Genomic DNA, 22,655 nt, shown 5'->3' with positions numbered 1-22,655 from the left:
TTCCCTTCAGCAACGAGGCACAGCCACTTTCCAGCTTCCTCAAATCCCGAGCATGAGTGCCTTTTAGGATGGAGCAGTCCCTCCGCCCCACCCTCCCAATCCTTCTATGGCACACGGAACAAGAGCCTAAAGACACCATCAAAAAATCACACTGTGACTTGTTAATTCACATCGTCAAATTGCAGTTCTTGAAGAACTGGCTACAAAATGCATCTTTCAGCCAAAGCAGGCTTTTGATGGGCACTACAAGTGCAGCTGAAGGTCACACCCTTAAGTCCTCAATGCCAGTGGCCCTTTACTGGTCATTGGGACAGCAGACCTCGGTTAAGGAAGAAGGTATAGTGGCAAAAGAAAGGGGTCTAGGCAGCCTTGAAAACCAATAGCTGATCTTAAATGCTCTTTAAGATCTTCTTCTGTTGAAATTCTGATATGTGGCTTCTGAAAGGGGACCCTATCCCTTTAACCCTGATTCCAAGAACATTCTTAGTTTGGGATGTAAACCAAGGTTCCTCTTTCAATGGTGGCTGTGGGGAGGAGGAATGAGAGAGGATTAATCTATGTTTACTTTTTTTTACTATCACAGCCTGTACTGTGACTGTTGTGTCCTGGGCCTGATGAGGAAACTCAGCAGGCCCAGAAATGTTGCAAATGGTCCCGGGCAATCTAAAAGCTGCCCAGGACCAGACTGGCTGGTGCCGGACTACTGCGCATGCACAAGGCATGAAGAAAGAAGGATTCCTCTTGGCTGGACTGCCTGGGGGTTGGAAAACTATAAAACGCCTGCGTGCCCATTTTGCAGTTGCTTGGAGTAGTCTTGTGGAAAATGAAAGGAACTTTTATGAATTCCAGAGGGTTTAGCAGAGAGATTTATTGTGCAGGTTCAGAAGCAGTAGAGACAAGCAGTTCTGAACCCCGAGGTCGAGTTTAGGCTTCAGTTTTATACATTTCTTTTCTCAGGAACAAAGGAACACACATAGAAATCTACATTGTATTACATTAGGTTAGTTTCTCACAGGCATACAATGGACAGTTTTACTACATACATTGTTTCCAAGTGCAATGCGCATTTGGTTAGTCACATATTGCTAACACAGCATTACTCCAGTAATTATGCAGACACATCATTATTTTAGTGATTTTTCATTATTATTCCACATTATTCTATATTATTCTACCTTATTCCCCCCTTTGGAAGTTTTCTTGCTTAAACTTCCATCATTCTACCTCCAATTCAGGATCTTTAAAAGGCAACATTTTATATTCCTATAAAGCTAACATTATTTCATGTTTTGCAGTTAATTGGGCTGTACTTCCTGAGATCCTTCGAATCATTGCTACAACACAGGGGAGTAAGCAGGGAATCAAAATACATCCTAGAATTAACAAGACTGCTATAACTATGATGGTTTGTAGGCCTGGTAACTTTGGCCACCATCCTGAAAATATGTCTTCCAAGTTAAATCCTTTCCAGGTTTGCACCAGAACGTGAGCTAGTTTGACCATTTTGTCTGTTCTGTCCTTCAACACTTTTCCACTTTCATCTATTTCAATGCAACAGTTTGTTAGGTTGAATTTTCCACATACCCCTCCTTCTTTGGCCAACAGATAGTCCAAGGCTAACCTATTTTGCATAATATATGTCCTGGATTTCACATTTTCTTTGGCCAATTCAGTTAGTCCCTTCACAGTCTCATTAGTGATTAACTCTACCACCGCTTGTAACCTAATGAGCCTGTTGAGCATATAAATAGGGGTACGGTATCCATACATTCCATCCTCAGCCCAAGTAGCCGGACCATCTAGGATGATGCGGCAAGGTGGCCATTCATGTTCTTGCCAAGTGATTCCTGCGCATTGGGTGTATGCACTTGATTTCCTTCTTTGTCTTATATTGCCAACTTCAATCAACTGGCATCTATTCCTATCCCAAACATCCAGTTTCATTTTTCCCATCTATTTTGTTCCAGGAACCAACTGCCATTCATGACTGTGAGAGTCACCAAATTACAGTTATCCGTTCCACAGGAGTCTGCTTTTGTATTATTCTTTTCAAACAAGATGTGCTCCATCTCCTTTGGGTCTTGAGTATGCCACTTAATACATGACCACCACTTACATCTGACCGAGGAGATTGCACACCCGTCTGGTGGGCACAAGTACTTATGGTTTGGGATATAGCTGTGGATATAACTGATCCCTCCACAACCATCTATTGCAGCCCAATAATTAGCTGCCTTACAAACATCAAAAGTGACGCTAAAACTGGAGTGTGAGCTGGATTTCCATTGAGAGATCCCTAATAGTGTCTGGTCCCTATAGCTCCCTTCTGTTCTATGTGTTCGGATTTGTAAGGCCCAATGATCAGGATCAGACTTCGGGTTATAACACTGATCTTGGACCCTTTTTCTACAAACTTTATATATAGTTCTATTGTATGTACAGGAGCTAGGGGAGCTATCTTGGCACCCTTCTAGTTTCATTGTATAATAAATCAAAGTCTTAGTTATCTGGCTTCCTTGTTTTGTAATCTTGATACAGTTTTGACAACCCTGGTTTCCCTGTGTTTTTGTTCTTTCTTTGTGTGTGTATATTCCCCATATTAAATAATAACAGATATTACGAGCTGTAGAATCCTCATATCTTCCACCGTGTGTAGAGAGACAGTTTCCGGAGTGTCTCAGCAAGGTGTGTTCTTCACACCATGTGTTGAGAACCCGTTGCCAGTAGGGTTCGACAGGGTGTATTTCTTGTAAATTTCAACACCAAAGGTTTGTCAGTTTTATCCACCTTGTAAGTTACTGGATCGGCAGGTACAGCTGCTTTCAATCTCTCCAGTAGATCCAGGACTTTCCCTCCAAGGTTTTCACTGCCAAAGGAGAACACATGACAGCATTATATGGTCCTTTCTATTGTCAAAGGAAATTGTTGCTTTTAACTTATTAAGCAAATCTCTTCCCAATAAAGGGTCCGGACAGTCTGGGACATATAAAATTTGATGTTTAATGATTCCTTGTCCCACTTGGCATGTTAGAGGTTCCAGGAGTGGTCAGGATTGAGTTTCTCTGGATACTCCCTGAATTTAGATGATCTGGTTTGATGGCTTGCCAATAGATTTATTTAGGCCTGATCTGGTGGCTCCCGTGTCAACTAACATTGGGACAATCTGTCCTCCCACCCGTATTTTAACAATGGGCTCTGGGGGTGGGACCATAGAACCCTGTCCTCTTCAGTCTCCCCATTCCATATCGGCTAAGCCGATCATGTTTTCTTCTCTTTCTTCCGTCTGATTGGGATAGGCTGGATACCCTCTTTCCCTGAAGCTTCCCTTGCAACTTCTCTGGAAAGTCCCTCTAAATCATCTTCCTCATCCTCTTCCATGCTGGCAAGATTGTCCCCTAGGTTGGCCATTCCTCTGGGAGCACTCCCTTTGCCAGTGTCCTTCCTGTCCACAGATGGCACATTGTTGGGTCCAATACACATTCCCCCCAAGGTCACTGCTAACATTTCAACGTTCTTTTTCTCTTTCTGATCTGACTTACACTCTTCTTCCTTTTCACGGTTACGGAACACCTTCTGAGCTATTTCTATAATCTCTGCTACATTTTTACCTTCTGTGCATTGTAATTTTTTCTTTATGTCTGAGGCACTTTGGGTGATAAATCTTTCAATTAGGAGTGGGCGATTTTGAGCCACTTCCATATCAAGACCTGTATTTACTTTATAAGCTTCTATCAGTCGGCTGAGAAAAGCGGTTGGTGACTCATTTTTATCTTGCCAAATACTAGTTACTGCAGCATAATTAACTGGATGAATTGCAGCTTCTCTCAGGGCTTCTAAACACAAAAGCCGGTAATTCTGCAACAAAGTTTGGTGCTGTGCATCGTTAGCATTCCAGTTTGGTCTTTTTTCTACCGCTTCGGCATCTCTGCTTGCCTGATAATTCACTCCCCCCTCGGGGTGTCGGCGGGCAAGCACTTTTAATTTCCCTAATCTATATTTTTCTCTCCCTTCCATATCCAGTAAAGTAGAAATAAGCTGTTGCATATCATCCCACGTGGGGTTATGCATCTGAATAATGGTGGAGAATAGGTCTATTGTTTCTTGAGGTTTTTCTGAAAATGGTCCATATTGCCATCGCCAATTAAGTAGATCAGTAGTTGTAAAGGGAACATACTGGAGCATAAGAATACTGGTGTTATTTGGTCCAGGGACCAAACCTTTGCTTAAAGGGGCTATCATTTCTTCTGTTTTTACCCCCATTTTACTTCTAGTTCGACTAGAAACTGATGTTTTGCTGTCATCGCTATCCAAGTCCTGATCTTTCTTCTGAACGGTTTTATCTTTTTTTATCTTTCTTTTCACACCGGCTTTTGGTTGAAGATGGACTTCATTTCTTTCAACTGAAGGGGGTGGAATTTGCTGATGTATCCCCCCTTCTTCTCTTCTAGAAACATAGGGCGGGGGTCTGGCAACTTCCTCCCTGTCTTCCTGACTCAAAATCATAGCTTTTGTCTCAGGTTTGGCTTTTTGGTTTGCCAAATATATTTTAGCACATTCTGTCTGACACTTTGCTAACCATCGAGGCTTTTCTTCAATATTTATCTGCCATTGGTCTATATAGGGATATTGGTCCCAATGACCACTTCCAGTCACAATTTGATGAACCTGTGCCACGGGTTCGGGATTCGCCGATCCCTCTTTGGGCCACCCTACACCAAAGGTGGTCCATTCAGATTCACAGAATCTTTTTAACATGGCTGGATTTGGTACTTGGTACAAGTACCAAGTACCAAGCATGCAAGGGGTGGACCAAGAGCGATCATAACCATACATTATGCAACGCCAGGCCTTTACCTGAAGAGGAACAGCAACAAACAGAGGCCTCAGAAAGGCAGGTGATGGATTTACCAGAGGAGCCCCCATTAGGATGAGGTGACAAAAGGAGACCCTGAGATTCTTGTGAGAGTCACATGTGCCCATTGTTCGGAGTATCACAATTTCATGGGCCTTCAACCAGTCAAGGGAAGGATGTGAACAGTCCATAAGTTCTTCCTCCTGGATGGAGAATCTGAAAACTAAGGCAAGGTCCTCCCTGGATTTGTGATGCAGACAGGAGCAAAAGTTTCCTCAGGCCCACAACCGTTCCAAACCCTCCACTTGTTTTCAAAGTCTTGATACTTCTGGAAAGGAGGGAGGCAGATCTAGGCACAGGATGCCTCCAAGTTGTATTGGTCCCCAAACTGCAAGGAATTCTAACTGGTACCATGAGTGAAAAGCAAGGAATCCCCCTGGGAAGCATCACAATTCCTTTTCAGTATCCTAGACAAAAAAAAATCTGTGTCGGTTAACTGTATGAGTGAGGGAGTCACTCAGGAGGACATATCACATTGACAGTCAACCTTTTTTGTGTGTGTGTGTGACCACGCAACCTTAACTTTTCAATGACACTTTACTTTTTTTAGCTATTACAGAGGGTGTCCCAAATGAGACCTATTGCTTCCATAGTAAATGAAGGAGAATAGCTGCTAAGTTGGAACCTTGCAACTCTTGAACCTTTGCAAGTACAGATATTAAAAAGAAAGGATTAAAAAGCCAAAGCAGAGAATAGGCTTCTCCCTCACCAACTCATATTCCACCCTCCTCATCTTTCTTTCCAGGATAGGAAAGACCATGTAAGGAAGCTGAAGAAATAAGAAATCCCTATTTGGGGGTGAGCTTAGACCCAACAAAATGGCAGGAGAATTTTGTACATGGGTCTTTCCGCCTGTCCCTCCATCTGTTTCAGCGCTGCTCTTTTGACTCCATCCTTTAAATTATTGACAGTGGATCCCACTGACTTAAACACCCCAGATCAGCCAGTGTTCAGGCACCAAGCCCACCTTTTGACAGGCAGGAGTGCCAATTTGGCCTGGTGACCCGCACCAGCCCCAGCCTGATCCATCTCCCACTGGTGGGGCTGCTGGAGAGCCTTGGGTGTGCTCCCAATCCTCCTGGGGGCAGCCTCTGGGCTGAGAGAATGGAAGTCAGCAGGCCTGCTCTCCAGAAGTTTTCTGGAAGTTACCCAATTTCTGAACACTAAAATAAATAGTTGACTCTTAAAAAAGGAAATAATCTGTTTTAATTACTTAAAATGCCCCAGCCAGCACAATCTGTTGTCGGGCATTCCGAAGAAAGATGGTAAACAGAAGAAATTTTCTTCAATGTACTTGTGTTCCTGCTGCTTTGGAACGCTGACCAGAAGGATGGTGAAAGCTGACCTGGGAATCTGCTGTCTTTGAAGAAGCTTCTTCCTTCAGCCTCCCAATGGCTCTTTCCAAGGCCAGCAGTCCCCAGAAGGCCTTGGGGCTGCCTAACCTGCATTTTCCATGGAAAGAACTCACTTCAGCCCTAAGACCGAAGCAGACAAGAGCAGGGAGTGCAGTGGGGAACGGAAGTCCCAAAAGGCCGGGCTTAGCAGGGCTTCTTCAATGCCTGGCCATCCTGTTCCCACCTGAGCTTCCCTGGGCAACACAGGGCTCAGCCACAGCAGCCACAGAGGAGGAGGAGGAGACTGGAAGCCCAAGTCCAGGGTGGGTGCTTCGTCCCAGACCCCCTTCTTCTACTCCCCCCGACTGCAGCCAGCCCCTCCCTTGAATTTGCCATCTTCTTCTAGGGTGGGGGGCACCCTTTCTCCACCCAGCTAAGCAGACCGGACCCTGCTCGGAGGGGGCAGAAGCTGTTCCCTGAGTGGAAAAAAGTCCAGGTTCATTTCATGTGGCCCTAATCGCCACCTGGGCCTGCCTTGGACAGAAAAGCTCGGCAATCTCAAATACGGTCTTGATCATGTGGTTAATAATAATAATGGTGACTCGATAGGTTGATAAAAATGCCAAGGCCATGCTAAACATCTGGCTATGCAACCAACCATAGAGATATCTTAGCGAATGGGTCTTCACAAAGTTCCAGAGGATGGCTTCAGGATGCCCATTTGCTTATCTTCCCCACTGATGGCCCTTCTTCATATCAGATTTCGCCATCAGTCACAATCTGGCTCTGAAAAGAGAAATGTGGAAAATTCACAGGACAAAATGAAAACCCCATTAAGATCCGAGAAGCTGTCGTTCCCCCTGTAGAGGCTTCCATCAGCCATTGAGGTGACATTTTAAAACGCCCATCCACAAGAAAATTTTAATGATGCAGCCAGGCTGTAACGTCTTAGGAGCGGAGAGGCCTATTAACCCAACGTGATTACAGTGGCTTATTTCATGGAATATTAAGTTCAAATTCTGCACCCTGAGAGGACAATAAAAAAAAGCACGAGGGACATACAAAGGGGTGGCTGTGACATTGCCCGAAAAAGCCACAGGGTTCCCCAATTCCCTCCCAGGCTTTTGGCAGCACAGTCTTCCTTAATTTGCAAGAGTCCCTGAAATTAGCAGCTTTCTCTTCAAGCATCCAAATCCAGCATTTCCTCCAACAACAAAGAGCTGTCCTAGCAGACCTTCCCTTCCCCGGATGTAATTTCTCCCCTGTGCCTCTCCCCAGCCCTACATCTTCTGTCCTGGGGAAGGGAGGAGGGATTCTGTGCTCAGCTGCTTTTTTTGCTATGGGGCACTAATAAGCAAAACATTTTTTGCTAAGGCCACAGCTGGGACTCCTCTGCAAACAGCACCGCTGTTAATAACTGCCTGAAAGCAAGAAACGATGCTGACCTCCCTGAATGAGTGCCAGAGTCTTCAGATGCTGCAGCTTCTCTCCAAGGAAGGGGGTGAGAGGGGGGGACGGGACGCAGCCAAGACCCTTGCTGGGCCACAGGGCCCCCCCTGCCCCCACTTTGGCTCCTTTCAGCAGGACATGGAGATTGAAAGCATTTTAAACCTCTGGCTCCAGAACTAGCAGACAGAAAGGTAGAGGTAATTTGCTTGGAGAGGGGAGGCAGCTCGTGAGTGGGGGTGGGGATGGGGATGGAATAATAACAATAATATCAATAATACTACAGAGCTGTGCCAGAAATAGGAGATGACATGTCATCCAGCAGGGCTGGCTGCAGAACAATTTCTTGGCTGCTGCAGCTGGTTGCCCCTTTCCAGAGGCAGGTTTCCAAAGGGAGGACCATGGTCAGTTGCTTGGCTCCTTTGGGGGGGGGGGCTGTGATCCATTAGTCCTTCCCCACCACCCAATCAGCACGGCTTCTGCTAGGCATCAACAGCTGAGTTCCAACTTCAGTGTTAGCACCAACATTCTTTTCCAGAGAGGCAGCTAAAATCCCAGATAATGTAATTGTGCAGAAGTAAACTTTGTTATCTGTGTAATTTTGCCTCCTTTCATGCTTACAAAAAGGATTTCCCCTGTTTCGCATTTGCAAATGCTGCTGCCCCACTGCAGTTGCTCCTTCCTCCTTCTCCTACAAAGGGTGCAAGCAAGAAAAAAGTAGGCGGTGTTTTATCTTTTCTTTAGTTACCTCAGCTAAATGCCATTTGAAACCAAGCCTAGCAATGCAAAGACACAGGTTGAGTGAAGGGAAAAACCACGCTAGCTCATGCTCTCACCAAGCAAAAGAAACCGAACAAACAAGCAAACAGGATTTGCTGTCTTGTTTTAAACTAGATTTATATCCTTAGATCCATGCTGCAAAAAGGATCTAACAAGGCGCGGGGGTAGGGGTGGGGTAAAAGGCAAACAGCAGCCCACCCTCCCATTCCCTGTATCTTGGACTCCAGCCTTTGGAGCCCTGATCTTTGGTGAGAAGGGCCATATGGTGCTACGGCAGAACAATTATGGAGAACTGCAGAGCAAGTAAGAACCAACAAAGACATAAACGTATCATAAATGTGTTTGCACTTGTGGAAAAGCACAGCACCAAGGAGGAGACACCTATGGCTGAACAACTGTTTCCCTTGTGTGTCTGTGCTGGTGCTGTGGGTTTGGGAAAGTTTTCAAAGGTTGGGAAATATATTGTCTGGTAAAATTTGCCAAATTGAGACAACTGGAGGAAATAGATAAAGTTTCATTCAGCTGGGGAAAAGATCTTTGATGTCTGGATTCCAATTTAACTGAGTTCTGAAGATCAGGTAAACCAATTATGTCTCACAGTCCAAGGCAGCTCCTGTCAAGGCATGGAAGTGTTTAAAAAATCCTAACCCAAATCACTCTGGATTTTGACAGAGCTGCTGTTCTGACCAGCCCCTTTTGGTTGGGCTCCCTCACCACCCTGATAGCCTTTGGTTTATTAGGCATGAATGAAGAAGGGTGACGGGAAGAAAGGTGCATCCCGTTTTCTGGCTGTTGCTGATATCACATATTCATTACATTGTCCAAGTCACTGTGGAAGACTAAATTCATTTATGTGTGTGCGCATGCACACACAAACACACGCGCGCGCGCACACACAAAATCTATTACCTTAAACCAAAGGTAGCCTCTGTAAACAGAGCAGTGCATCCCCAAGCTCTGCCGCCCTCAGAGAAGCATCCAATTAGTCTCCAACACACCATTTGCCACAACCCTGAACCAAATGGGGGACACCTGGGAGCGCCCACCCAAAACAGCCAGTGGGAGGTTTGGATGCAGCGGCCATCAGCATTTCCTTTTTGGCTTCAGCCTCCTCCCATTCCTGGCTAGTGAGAAGGACCCTTCCCCTTTTCAAGGAGGCAGGGAGCTTTCCAGCACCAAGAGGGTGGTGACAATGGTCTCTGTCAGCAGAAAACGCTAGGCACTGAAAGCATAACCTCGGTCTATGACTGTAGCATGAACCACACCTCAGAATTTTTTAGGCTGTTATAAATGTTTAAATCATTAATAATAAATCTAGGCTGTTTAAAGAATATTTCCAAACATCATAAAATATTTAAGCCTAATAGCCCCTCCCTCGTCATAAAAAGGTGAGATTTATTGCAAAATGTTGGGAGGAACATAATCAGCTGGGGTGGCGTAATATCCTTTAATATTTATACATCTGTCAAAAGCCGATTATAAATGGCCGGGCTTTTTCCCAAAGTGTGTGGCATTTTTATAGTGGGCAGAAAAGCACGGGCTCTGCCGGGGATCCTACAACCAGGGAGCCCAAGCAAACCGCCTATCGCCCCAGGTGTGGTTTAGAGCAAGGGTCGGGGGAGGGGGGAGGAAGCTGCTCCAGAACTGGGTCATCGAAGAAGAAAGCAGAGACTCCCCTCCGTCGCTTGCTTTCCCAAACTTTTCGAGTTTTAAGCTACCGAGGCACTGAGCGAATTCTTGGTACATCCATATCGCCAGAAAGGCGAGCGTATCCCCGTGGAAACGGTGGGCGCACACATCAATTCAGAGCCACAGGGTAAGCGCATCCATAAAGCAAAACCTGTGTTCAGATTGGGATCCAGTGTGCATTTTGCCTAATAGCGCTTCGCTGTTCTTTTGTAAAGTTGAATTCTACCGTGTATTCAGAACTGGGTTTCAATCGCGCCTGCTTTTTTTCTCCAGAAATGGCACTTGCAGATGTTTGTCATATCCAGAAGAGCTGACTTCTTCGGCACTGCCTTTCCCCGAGTGCCCCGGTACCTACCCTTTTTTAAACTATTGCAAAGCGGCCACGGTCCCGAAGCCAAAAGGGAATCGTGCCGTGGCGACCGCGACCCCGGCTCGCTCTTCTACTTCAGGAAAAGCGGCCAGGCAGATGCGCGCCCGCCGCCCCCGCTCACAGGAGCGATCTGCCCCAGACGTGCAAAGGTGTCGCCCCAGACGGCTCGGCGGGCACCGGCGATTCCTTAAGGCGCTCGGTCTCCGGAGGGAGCCCGGAAAACCGCTGCGCTGCGCCTCAGCCCGCCGTAGTCCGCGACTCCCCGAGCCGCTGAACTGCAGCGCCACCTCCCGGGCCAGCCGCGGGGACGCGTTCGCGATTCTCGGCTCGAGACTCGGCTGGCTGGGCCCGGGCCCGCTTCCCCCGGGAAAAGCCCGCAAGAGAGCCGGGCCTCGAGGCCCCTGCGGCGCCTGCCTGCCTGCCTTCCGCCCCCGGCCCGCCCTCCCCAGATCCCGAGGGCTCTTGTTCCCAGGGGGCGCCCCCCCCCACGAGTCCGAAGGAGACTTGCCCTCAGACGCCACTTCCCTGCCGAGGAGGGCGCCAGCCAAGCAGGCCTTTCGAGCCAGGAGGAGGAAGGACCGGGAGGGAGGGAGCCGGCCAGCAACAGCTGCAGGGAGCTCTCCAGTAGCAGCTCTCCTCCTCTGTGGCAGAGGTTTCCCCAAAGCCTCCCCCAGCCTTTTCCCTTTTAAAAGTTTCAGAATCTGTTTACATTCATATTCTATCATTTGCAAAGTAGTGCGTTGATTGAAAGTTTCCATTCAACCGGACCATTTTGGTTTCTGCAAAACTCCAAAAATAGTTAAGGGGTAAAGGGAGACAAGTCCGTGTTATATCCCATTGGCCAGGATCCTCTCAAGGCCAGGCCGTGGCCTCCGCTTGCAAAGCCCGAAAACTTGTTGAAGGAGCTATTTTTGGTGACCATCAAAGGGAAGCGGGGAGGGGAAGGCAGCTTTCAAGATGCCTTTAAAAAGGGAAATTGAAGCTGCAAGGCACCTTTCTAGCTCATCCATCTTCTTCAGGACAAATATATTCAGAGTTTTCATACCACAAATACATAGTAAATGTATTTAAGTGCAGATCTCAGGATAATTTAAGTGCAGGTCTCAGGATAATTTTAACAGTAAATGTTCAGAAAAATCTGGTTAATTGAAAGGCAAACTATATATACACCATGTTAACACTAAGACAGTCCTTCCTCCCCACTGAAAATGCCTTACAAGCCCCACTTTGCAAACAAGTGTGAGCTGACTACCAGGAAGGGTGCAGCAGTAGTAAAGACCGACCTGCATATTGTTGTTATCAGGCCACACTTTGCTTTCAAGTAAACACCTCCACAAAGATCCTGCAAGAAAAGAGGAGCCCTTCCTTTGACAGGCCTCCCTAAGGACTATGTGGTCCACCAAGGGGGACCACATAGGGGAGCATTTGGAGGGGTAGTCACAGAACCCTTTGGAAGCCCCCAAGGTCTTGTAATTGAACAAATGTCCAACAGAACCAGCTGTGGTCCCTAGAGTGTGTTTTCCAAAGCACTTCAGCCAGCTCTGCATTCTGTTCTCTCTGGGCCTGCCCGTGGTGGGTTTCAGATCTGTGGAAAAGGGCAGGTGGGGCCCCCAAAGGTGCTTCCTTCCTGACACCGCCCACCTTCCCTGCCAATTCCAACAAGCCAGAAACAAAGCCAGGCTGGGGCGTGAATGCCTGCCCTTCATTCAACAGGAGACCCCGGCACCAAATTGATGTAGTCCACATGAATCCTGAAGACAAAGCAGGTCAGTGACAAATTCCTTGGGGCAACCTCAATATCAGCCCAGGGACAAAGCTGACATGGAAGGATGACCTGGTAATCCAAAGCAGGACAGTTTCCCCCTCCCAGTAGGGTTGGAAGATCTGCCCTTCCCCAGCCAGCAGTTGCTTTGTCCTTCCCCACCTCTGCTCTGCTCTCCTTTCCTTTGCCCTCCCCCTCCACACAAGCTCAGCTTCTGGGCCACCAATCAAGGTGACAAAAGGGCTAAAAGTTAAAGCTCATTGCTGCCCTAGAGGCTGCTCTTGCCCCACCGGGCCTTTTCTGGCATGCCCCAAGAGAGGCTGTGCCCCCAAAGGAAGCTCCCTACTCCAAAGGGAAAGGGTGCCAGTGCCAACGGCTTCACGGCTTTCAACCTCCAGCAGTTTGAGATTAATCCCTCCCATCTGGCTTTCAACTGTAATAAGGAACAGAATGTCTGAGGATGGGACAGTTAATGTAGAGGATGCAAATCTGGAAAGCATCTGGGCATGGAGGGATTCCCCCCCCTTCATTTCCTTCAGATGTTTATAATTTCTGAAAACAAAAAAAGGGAGTATTAAAATCTGTCAATGTGATTTTTTTCCCCTCAGAGGTTTTGGCATCTCTGTGAAATCATAGAGACTAGGGGAAAGGGTAGAGGGGCATCTTTTTAAAGGACTATCCGCGCCTCCAACTCCGCCAGTCCTACCCAGGTATGCCTGCCTCTCTTGCTCAGTGGGGCATGGGACAGTTCTGGGCAATGCTACAATCAGCTGCTTTGTGTTTTCTCTTAATGCTCTTGAGCGGTTGGTGATGCTTTATCTTCTTTCCATTAAAAAAAGGAGAGCAAAAGAAAAAGAGTTTTAAGAATGAACACCTATGGAAAGCCCCCCATAATTGATATTGTATTTTATCATCTCAGAGCTTTGAAGGGAAAAATTGGCACTTAAGAAAGGTTAAAAAGCCTTTCAATTAAATTCTCCTATTTGGCTAACATTATCTTTGGTTTAATTCCTCCATCTGCAATCAGTACCCAGTTCACATCCTTCCCTTCCACTTTGTCAACTCCTTACTTCACTTGGTTCAGGTCAGTTTGTCTCTCAGAAAAAACAAGCTGAAATATTAGCAAAATGCAGAAGGAAATGGCTTAAAAATATGCACTCCAGAAAAATGAACCCCCCTTCCAAACAACTACCCTTCTTTGTCCCCCCCCCCCCAGCCCTGAACTGCAGAAAGAAGTAACTGCAGGGAAGCGATAGGGAGAATGCCTGTGCGTGGGCCAGGTCCCCTTCCTTCAAGACAGAGAGGGAAGGAGGGAGGGAGGGAGGGAGGGAGGTGGCTTTCTCTGCACACAGCCCAGCCCAGCCCAGCCAATGGAAGCAGTCCTTCACCCAGATGGAGGAGCAGCCTCTCTCTTCAGGAGAGGTAGGCTTTGTTCCAGCAAGCTTTCTTTTTCAGGCCATTTTAATGGTCGGTCTTGAAATTACATATATCAGACAAGGATTTTAAAATGGAGATGTGAAAAATGTGTTTCTGAAAACATTTCCTCCAACAATGTATTTAACAAAAGCTGTAAGGCTTTGTGCAGTTGTTATTTTAAAGCAGGCAAAAGGAGGGAAGAGATATTTGAATCTGTGGCTTTGGACAGACAGACTTTAATAGTCCTTAATGGAATGACAGGCAGGTCTTCCCCGCCACCTGTCACAATTAGGAATTATGTCAGGAATTAGCAGCACCTTCTCTGCAGCACATTTGTAGCATAAGATGCTAACCGTTAATCTAAAGCCCCCTCTTCCCAATATGCACTTTCTCATTGACACAAATCATTTGTTTCATGCAGAAATTTCACATATGAAATTTACCTTAAACAAAGCTGACAGGGAGACCCATCGTATTTTTAAAAGCAGCATCAAAAAGGATATCTGACAGCCGGTGGTCTTTCTGCAGGAAAATTGAACTGAACTGAACCTGGAGAGCATAAATGTCTTAGGAAGGTCTGATGAAAGCAAAGACCTTAAGGAAAAGAGACCAATAAATTCTAGAGCTGAATTTTAATCTGTTATATTTAGGGTACTGTACATTTTTCAAACATCACCAAACACACATTTTTTGATCATAAAAAGCATTAGCAACAGAAATTTATTTTCTGGCATTAGAAAGGTCACAAATATTTTCATATAAAATAGTCTTTCTTAAAAATACTACCTGAGCCTATCCATCTGCCAGAAAAATCAAACTAGCTATTTCCGACAAGAGAACAATATTTTTCTTCCAATATTACAGCTCCGTGAAAAGAACAATTTCTGCCTAGAAATGGAAAAGCTAAAAAACAAGAAGCAACAGAGAGTGTGTTAGATGTCAGACTTCCGCATTTTTGCTTTCTCTTGCTCTAAGAGAAAAAAAGCACACATTATTAACATGATTTCTAATCAAAAGAAGAAATAGGTTTTTCTTAAGAATAGAATTATCTGGGTGCTTTAGTTTCATAAATGTGCCTCTTGCAAGTTGTATCCTCCTGTGGGAAAACATATTTTGGTCTATGTCAACAGGCAGCCACAGCTCATGCGAGAGCCTCTCTCAGACTAAAGGCTCATAAAAATAGATGGTTCTCCAAGGCTGGATGGCCATCATGGCTGCCACAGGGCTGCCCGCCAGGCTCCCACACCACCCTCCCAGGTCAGCTGCTGCCTCTCCATTCCTTTCTTTTTACAGTCCCATAAAATGAAATCAAACATTTTTGTTTTGCCACACCCCAAAGAAACTTTTAAATGGCATTTCTGCCCAGCCTTGGATGAGGCTTTATTTTGAAGTATTAAAACTGGATGAAACCACTCTACAACTTTTGAGAATTGATCAGTCAAAACTGATACTCTAAATCAATATTGCTTTACCAATAACATGCATCTGCAACAGTCACCTGCATCTCATTAATCCAGGAGGTGTCCAGAAGCAATTGGAGCCGTCTTCCAAAGGAACTGGAAGTGTTTGCTAAGATCCACGAAGAGATCAATAAATCTGGAGCGTGCACTAGTAAGAATGGCAAAGGCCTTTGCAGAAACAGGCTTATTTGATGTGCTTTACACCTGCTCTCCTTCAAAAAAACAGAATTGGTTCTCCTCGGGGTTTTGCCTTAAACTTCAGCACAATTATCCGGATGACAGAGCTAGATTTTTTTTCTTAGAAAACTCTTCCAACCAGGGGACAAAATGGCCCGCCACCTCGAGCGCTCCCAAACTAGCAAGAGCTGCGCCCCTTCGGTGGCCAGGCCCTTCTCCGCTTGAGGTCCGAGATCAACGCCGAGCCTGCTCCGCCGAGAACCTTTAGCCCTCCGGGAGGAACAGGGCACGTTCAGCAGCCAGGCAAATAGCCCGGAGGTGCAGGCTGAGGAGGCCCCTGGTCTCCCGAGCAGAAAGGCCGCCCCTTGCTTGGCGCAGGCCGCTTCCACCCCCCCCCCCCCGCCTAACCTGGGCAGACCTAGGAAAGCGGGGCGCCTCTGGTCCCTGTGCGGAGCCCCCTCCCCGCCGGCCCTTCCTTTGGGCTGGGCAGCGCACGACCGGGAACCGCGGTGGGCTTGGCCCCAATCAGATCGTGTGGGGAGGGGCTCCAGCTGAGAAAACATAAGGGGGGGTCCAGTTCCTTTCCTTTCCTTCCTTCCCAGGGGAGGGAAACGGCGAGACTGGCGGAAAAATTTCTCCCCGCGCGAGGTTCGACGGGGCTCTGGAGGCTCTTCCGCGGGTCACGCCGGCCTCTCTGCCTTCTCAGTAAACGCGGCGCACCGACGTCTTCGCTGCCGCTTCGCCGTGGGGAGGAACGGTCCTGGACTGCACCGGGCACGGGTCTCTTCCCAGCCCGCCCAGGACACCGAGGCCGGCCCCGCTCGGAGGCTGCCGGGGCTCCCGTCTCGAGGTGAGCGGAAAGGCGGCCGGGCAGGCGGCGGGCGAGCGGCAGCCGCGCGGCGACCGCCAGCAGCAACGACCCCGGTTGCGCTCTGCAGGCGCGAGATGGGTCGCGACCGAGCTGAGCGCCCTCTTCTCGGGGGCCGCGGCCTGCCCGCCCTAGCCCCTCCGCCCCCAGCGGGCGGCCCCGGCACCGGGGAGCAGCAGGCGCGGATGGAGCGCGCGCCGGGGCCCCCGTTCGGGGCTCGCCAAGGCGCCCCTCTTACCTCGCTCAGCGGAGGGAGCCGGGCCGCCGCCGGCGAAGGGCAAAGCAGCCGCTCCCGGCTCAGATCTTCGTCTCCGGGCCGTGGCGGCGCCCGCTCTGCGCGAGCTTCGGCGGTTGCCCAGGCCCGGGGGCCGCGCGGTTGTCGATCCCCGCCGCGACTCTGGACACGCCTGCAGCAGTGGCGGCCGTCCTAGAGGGAAGCGGAACCTCGGCAGCCGCCCCTCCGTCCCGCCGTTGCCCGCACACGCGCACGCCCTCCCGCCTGGCTCGGCCCGAGGCCAGGGAAGCACGCCCGGCTTACGCGCTGCGGCTCTGGGTCGCCCGGAGCAAACCGCGCCCGGCCGCCTTGCGGGCTCAGCTGAGCCCCCCCGCGCGCGCTGTTCTGGCCTGTCGCAACTTTGCCGAGCGGGAAGGAGGCGGAAGTCGCCATCCAGGTGTCAGCCGAGCCCCGACCGAAACTCTGGCGGTGTCTGCTGGCCAAAGGGAGGCCAAGCGAGGCAGGAGGCGCCCCGCAGGCGCCTTTTGTAGAAGCTGCCTTAGGAGCCACGTAGCCCCTCCGCTCAGGGACTGCCCTACCTGACCTTCTGCACCTTTCTGCACTCCCCGCACCCCGCCAATCTTTTGGTGAAGGGCCAAGGAGGAACCCAGCGAAGCTTCCTGGGACTGTATCAAGGCCTTCCCAGCGCCTGCTTCCCAGCGCCGGCCTGCCAGGGCCCCCTTTCCATGGTATTTCCCATTCCACAGCTGGGAGTTGCATCCCAAAGGACCCCTGAGCACCCGTGCCTGACTCCTGGGAACCCCTGGCCTCCATCCAAAGGTCTAGCTGCTCTGAGGGGCTGCCTATGGCCTGGGGCGATGCTGAAGGGCCTGCTCCTTGAGCCACCTCTCCCAGGCTCCGTTCCAGCCCCTCTGGGGTGCTCCTGGAAACACCGCGCAGGCCAGATCTGGCTTTGTGGCCTCCCTCAGACCCTCCATCCTGGGATCATGCTGGGCAGGATGATGACCTTGCCTGGGTTTCCAGGAGGCTGCCCTTGTGGGGAAGCCCAGACCAGCCTCTCTGGATCCAGTCCAACCTCCCGATGAATAAAATGGCTAGCAGAAGGTTTTCCCTTATGCAATAAAACACGTTTTCACTGAAACTACGGTACTTCTTGCAGGCAAAGTATATGTGTGTGAATTGCTGATACCACAAAGTAGGGGGAAAGCAGAAACAGGAAGGGATGCCTTTGCCTAAACCAGCTTTCCTGAATAATTCAATTTCAGTAATGAACTTGCAACCTGGGAGCCCTGGGCCTTTCTTTTAAGGGCACAAGCAGAGCACATAAAACCCCACCCAAAATTCAGCTGCAGGATGTTTTGCCGATTTATCCCTGAAGTTCTTTGGGGAAAAGGCAGATCTTGGCTTCAAATCTTCCTTTCTGCTGGGAGAGTCTTTTGGCCTTTTGGCTGTATTCTGCAGTCATTCCCTTCCTTGCTGTCCTGCTTGGAGACCCAGGGCATGTCCCATTCCTCAGCCAAATGGACACAGCCAACACGCGTGCTGCAGACGCAGGCGAGACAGCCCCCCCCTCTCACCCAAAGCAGCTTCTTGCAAGTCTTACGGTGCAGCGACAGTTACTCCTGTAAATTCTCCTAGACTCTGATCTGGTCAGAACAGAATACCAAGTTACATGTTTAAGACAAACAGCCAATTCTGCACAACAAAATGCTTGGTGCTGCAACAAGTCTGAACTTTCTTCTTGAAGCTAAGGTCTTGGAGCACCCATAGTCACTTCAAACTGCAAGATGACTGGATAAAAAATAACAATAATAATAATATACTCAGACTTTACCTTAATAGCTCTTAGGTCCTTGATTAGGACTTGAACTGCTTTTACCAGTCCCAGACTGTCAATCAAATTGAAGATTAAATCTATAATGATGATGATGCCTGGATAATGGATGTGGCAGTTCCTGGAGACAACAGAAGAGAAATAACTGGACAAGATAATAAAATGCAAAGACCTGCAAATAGAAATAGAACAACTGTGGCAAAAGAAAGCAAAGGTAGCACCAATGGGGTAGTAATAGGTGCCTTGGGTACAATCCCAAAACAACTGGAACCCCACTGGAAAACCCTCGGCATTGACAAATTTGCCATCAGTCAATTCCAAAAGGCGGCTTTGGTGGAACAGCTTCCATCCTGCGATGATACCTCTAACAACATCAGATGTCAACATCTGACCATCCCAGGTCCGTGGGAAGAACTCGATAGGTGGATAAAAATGCCAAATCCAAATCTGAACATCTGGCTGACTCTGCAATTAACTGTAATAATAATCTTGGACTCTTAGATTTCAGCCATTAGCAAGCTCAGGAGGAGGGCTGTGGATTTAATTTCCATGTTATACTACAATGCACTCTTTATACCCATTTCCTGCACAGAAGCTGGAGTGTTTCCTACGAAGGAAGATCTGAGTCGAAGCACTCAGACATGGCTGGATGCTGAGATCAATCCTTGAATTCCTCTTGCAGCTTCTCTGAACACCCACAAATCGAAGTCCCGTCTGCCCTCTGCAGAGTAGTTTGGCCACTGAGCCCAGGGGAATGCCCAGCTGTTTCCTCAAATCTAGCCGTACTGGGTGCAATTTCTGCATTATATTTCTTGGCACCCAGAGGTGCTTAGTCTGCCAAGGAACTTGGTGACCCAGGAACCCCACCCGACCAGGAGCAACGCTTCAGCAGGAGCCCCAGGGCCACTGTGGTGACCACCAGAAGAGGAACTCTATTGGAAAGTATAGCCTCAGCCTTTTACTTGAATTAATTCTGCCTTTGTCGTCTCTCGAGATAAGCTGTTTATTTATTTAAAACATCTCTATAGCTGCCCATCTTATAACCAGTTCTAGGCAGTTCCCACTTGCTATACACTTCTTAGCCACACGCAAAATACTCTCAGCCCGTCTCTCCCAATCAGTCCCCAGTCCCATGGGTAGCTAAAACCCTGCCAGTGAGGCCACATAGGGGGCTAGCGATAAGCCCCTCCCCAAGTTGGCTTGGTTACTAGATGAAGCCAGCCTATGGCGAATCGGTCTCAGATTCAGAGAAGTCACTTGTTGTTAATGCAGAACAGCCTGAACTCATTTCTTTGGCCCGGTGAGTGGAAACTAGAGATGATCTGAAGGGAGGGTTATTATGCTGGCCACCCTCCATCGTGACAAAACTCATTTTGGAGTTGTTGCTTTCCCTACTGCGATGACAGGCAAAGAAAGGCTTTCTACTCGCAGAGGCCGATTGCTGACAGTCATCCCACAGCAACTGCCTCGGTGCCCTTACAGCAGGAAGCTGCAAGCAAAGGCTCCTCTTCTTTTATTCCGGCAAGGGACATCATGACCGCTGGACAGCCACTGGGAAGCAGACAGCAGTTGCTGCCAGACTTACCTTCTCCCAGCATGATTTTATTCTGTTTGGACCCGTCTGTCTACCCCTCGGCCCTCCGAGCCAGGGCAGTGCAAGAGAAAGTGGGAAGCATGGAGGAGAAAAGTGCTGGTGGGGGGGGGAAGATGCAAAGAAGATGGGTAGGACCCCCCAGGGGAAGAAACTGAGGAAGGACCTGGCTGAATGGATCGATGGATCAAAAGTGGCAATGAGAAGTTTGTACCTTCAGACTTGCAAGATGCGGTGAACACAATAAATCTACCTCATCTAGTTGTGCCTGGTTTGCCCGGAAGGATTGGCCAAGAGCTGGAGCCTGTGTGCAGGACGCCCCTGTTGCTGGGAGGGTCACGCGAAGATGGTCGGCCCTTGCTTTGTGCCAGAACTTTGCCTTGCCTCTTGTGGCTGGGGGGGGGGACTGTTGCCCATCTGACAGCCCCCAGCACTCAGGGCTGTGCTTGTGGCCCCCAGCTTCGGACGCTGTCCCCTTCTGCAAAGGAAGAGCTGGACGGACAGAGGGACAGACACTGTTGTTCGTGGCACAAAGAGCTTCTTGTGGCTGGTCATTCTGTTGATTGACTCCAGCTGCCCTCTGGATATTTATCATGCAACATTTCTTTTTCAGGGAGGGGGTTGAGAGAAAGAAAAATAATTGAGACAGGGCAGGGGAGAGCCTTTAGAAACAGATTTTACTGTCCCAGGGAGAGCATGACAGCAGCAATTTACTATTTTCTGCCCTCCAATTCTCTGAGCCCGCCTGCTGCCTTCTCACCCCTCCCTCCTCTTGTGTTCTGTGCCTGCGCCCCTCCCTGCCTTTGCCCACATCATCCTCCATTTCCTGATAACTTCACATCAGGCTAGTTCATCTTAATATAAAATGGTGGCTGTTGGAAAAGAAATGGCAGAAAAGGATGACAAGGTGGTGATTGGCATTTTGAGGGATGGGCAACTGAGAAACGGAGAGGGGCTCCAAGCCCTCATTTGCCTGTTTAAATTCAATCAGGCAGCCCAGAGATGGCTTCCACTGTGAATTTCGGATCAAGCGGCTGATCGGTTATGAGAAGAGACATATTCTCACCAAGGGATGGAAGGCTGCTGCTTTTCCCCACCAGAGCCAGCATTTCTGCCCCCTTTTCCCCCCAGCCCAAATGAGACAGCCCTTTTTGCCATGACAAACACAAGCTAAGGATTTCATGGACCAGCTCTCTGCCCTTGCAAACCGAGCCGGCAGCCAAGAAAATTTGGCTTCTTTCAGTTGCCCACTGCATGCCTGCCTTTCTCCCCTACCTGCCTCTGCGCTCTGGGAAAGGTAGAGCCAAGCGAGAGGTTTCTGGGTGGCAGGGCACCTTCTCCCTTGGCCTTCCCTTGGCAGGCTGCAATATCTTCCCTTTCTGTATCTGCTAAAAGCAATTTTCAGAAATTCTGCATAATGCAGAAAGAAAATCCCAATTATACTCATTTTTGTGTATGCTCAAACTGCATTGTCTTTGCTTCTGTCATTCAAATGGTAATTGTGATACCCCTCAAGGTTTTCATCCTTACCCCCTATTGACAGTGTCAGTTCGTTCATAATAAGAGTGCTTGGATTTTGCTTCTAGAAGACAAGACTGTTTAGGATGATGGGAGCTCTTCTCCCCTTGAGGCCCCCGGGGTGGTGGTGTGTGAGAGAGTCAGAAACATCAACACACAGCCAGATTTGTGATTTGAGGACAAGAATATGCCCATTTTCAGCCAAGGAGGAAAGCCAAAGAGGAGGGGGACTGATTCCAGAAGAGCCCTGGCAGAGGCCACCCTCAGTATCCCAGGGCCGGTTTCCTGGGCCTCCTGGGCCATCCGGCCTTCAGTTCCACACTGAGTGACCTCAGTTCCATGCTGAGGCTGGGCTGGTGCTGACCTTGCAAGTAGCTCAGCAAAAGGAGGAGGCCGGGGCAGCTGCGGGAGCTCCTGGAAAGACCGAATCGCATCAGCAGCAGCAAATGGCACTCATAGCTTGGTCCCCTGGGGCCTCAACTGGAGAGCTGCAGTCATTTCCAGGGCCCAGGTGGCTGAGGTGCCCTGCCAAGAAATTCTTTCCTGTCTGATCAGGGCACGACCGAGCCCAACATTAGACAGTTACATTGACAGACTGCAAGAAGTTGCTCAGCCTCCACATCAGGAGGCAAGTGCCTCCCCAGGTGCCCGTCGGCTAGTGCACCCCTTGGTGTGGTAGTTGATTGCTGCCAGGGTTGTGTTTATGGGCAGGGGCTTGTTTCTCCATGGCCGTTTCCCACCTCTGAAAAAATAAAACATTCAAGTCCAAAATTCTTCCTGCATTAAACAGTTTACATACATGATGCAGAAAAGGGGTGTGTGGGAATTGATCATTTTGCGTTCAGAACGAAGGGTTTGAGGAATTGTTTTGCCACACAACCCCCCTGCTTAGGAAGGAAACTGCACAACATATTCTGACTCTTGATGCAAACAAGAGCAGAGCAAAGAGAAACATAGGCAGCTGCTGCTGCCTTGCAGGAGGGAGGGCTCCCCCTTTCCTTGCTCTCTATAATATCCTCAGGGGAGGGGCGGAAGAATAACTAGCAGAGGTGGGGTGCAGAACTCTGGATGACCACTAGGCATCAGAGAAGAGCTCTTTGCTGCTGCCACAAACTGGTCGCCTAGACCAGGGCTTTTCAACCTTTTCACCCATTGTACCACTTTTAGGATATGGCAACATCCGAGTACCACCAGTTGCCTAGAAAGGTGTCAAAAACTTGACGACCCCCCCCCCAAAAGGAAACAATGATAAAATACAGGTAG

The 22,655-nt window shown here is 48.9% G+C and overlaps 1 protein-coding gene across 7 annotated transcripts; it reads right to left on the bottom strand.

The window, feature by feature from the left end:
- Positions 1-2,589: 2,589 nt before the first annotated feature.
- Positions 2,590-21,853, bottom strand: LOC120302492 (translation initiation factor IF-2-like). Of its 7 annotated transcripts, none has more exons than XM_039330993.1 (7): positions 18,861-21,853; positions 16,753-18,404; positions 16,453-16,641; positions 15,208-15,381; positions 6,126-7,032; positions 4,855-5,319; positions 2,590-2,866 (listed from the first exon to the last, which is right to left on the bottom strand). In XM_039330993.1, exons 2-5 carry the CDS (start codon positions 17,260-17,262, stop codon positions 7,003-7,005), a joined length of 903 nt encoding a protein of 300 aa, XP_039186927.1. In that variant the 5' UTR covers positions 17,263-18,404; positions 18,861-21,853; the 3' UTR covers positions 2,590-2,866; positions 4,855-5,319; positions 6,126-7,002. The 7 variants fall into 7 exon arrangements, 6 of the variants coding, with proteins under 6 accessions (XP_039186927.1, XP_039186928.1, XP_039186925.1 ...); XM_039330994.1 differs by having other exon boundaries at positions 6,905-7,032; XM_039330991.1 differs by having other exon boundaries at positions 15,208-16,641.
- Positions 21,854-22,655: the final 802 nt, after the last annotated feature.

This window comes from Crotalus tigris, unplaced genomic scaffold (genome assembly GCF_016545835.1).
Source record: "Crotalus tigris isolate CLP2741 ecotype Arizona unplaced genomic scaffold, ASM1654583v1 scf7180000024433.1590703, whole genome shotgun sequence".
NCBI lineage: Eukaryota > Metazoa > Chordata > Lepidosauria > Squamata > Viperidae > Crotalus > Crotalus tigris.
The sequence above is the reverse complement of the archived record's forward strand: the minus strand, read 5'-3'. Positions and strand labels throughout refer to the sequence as shown.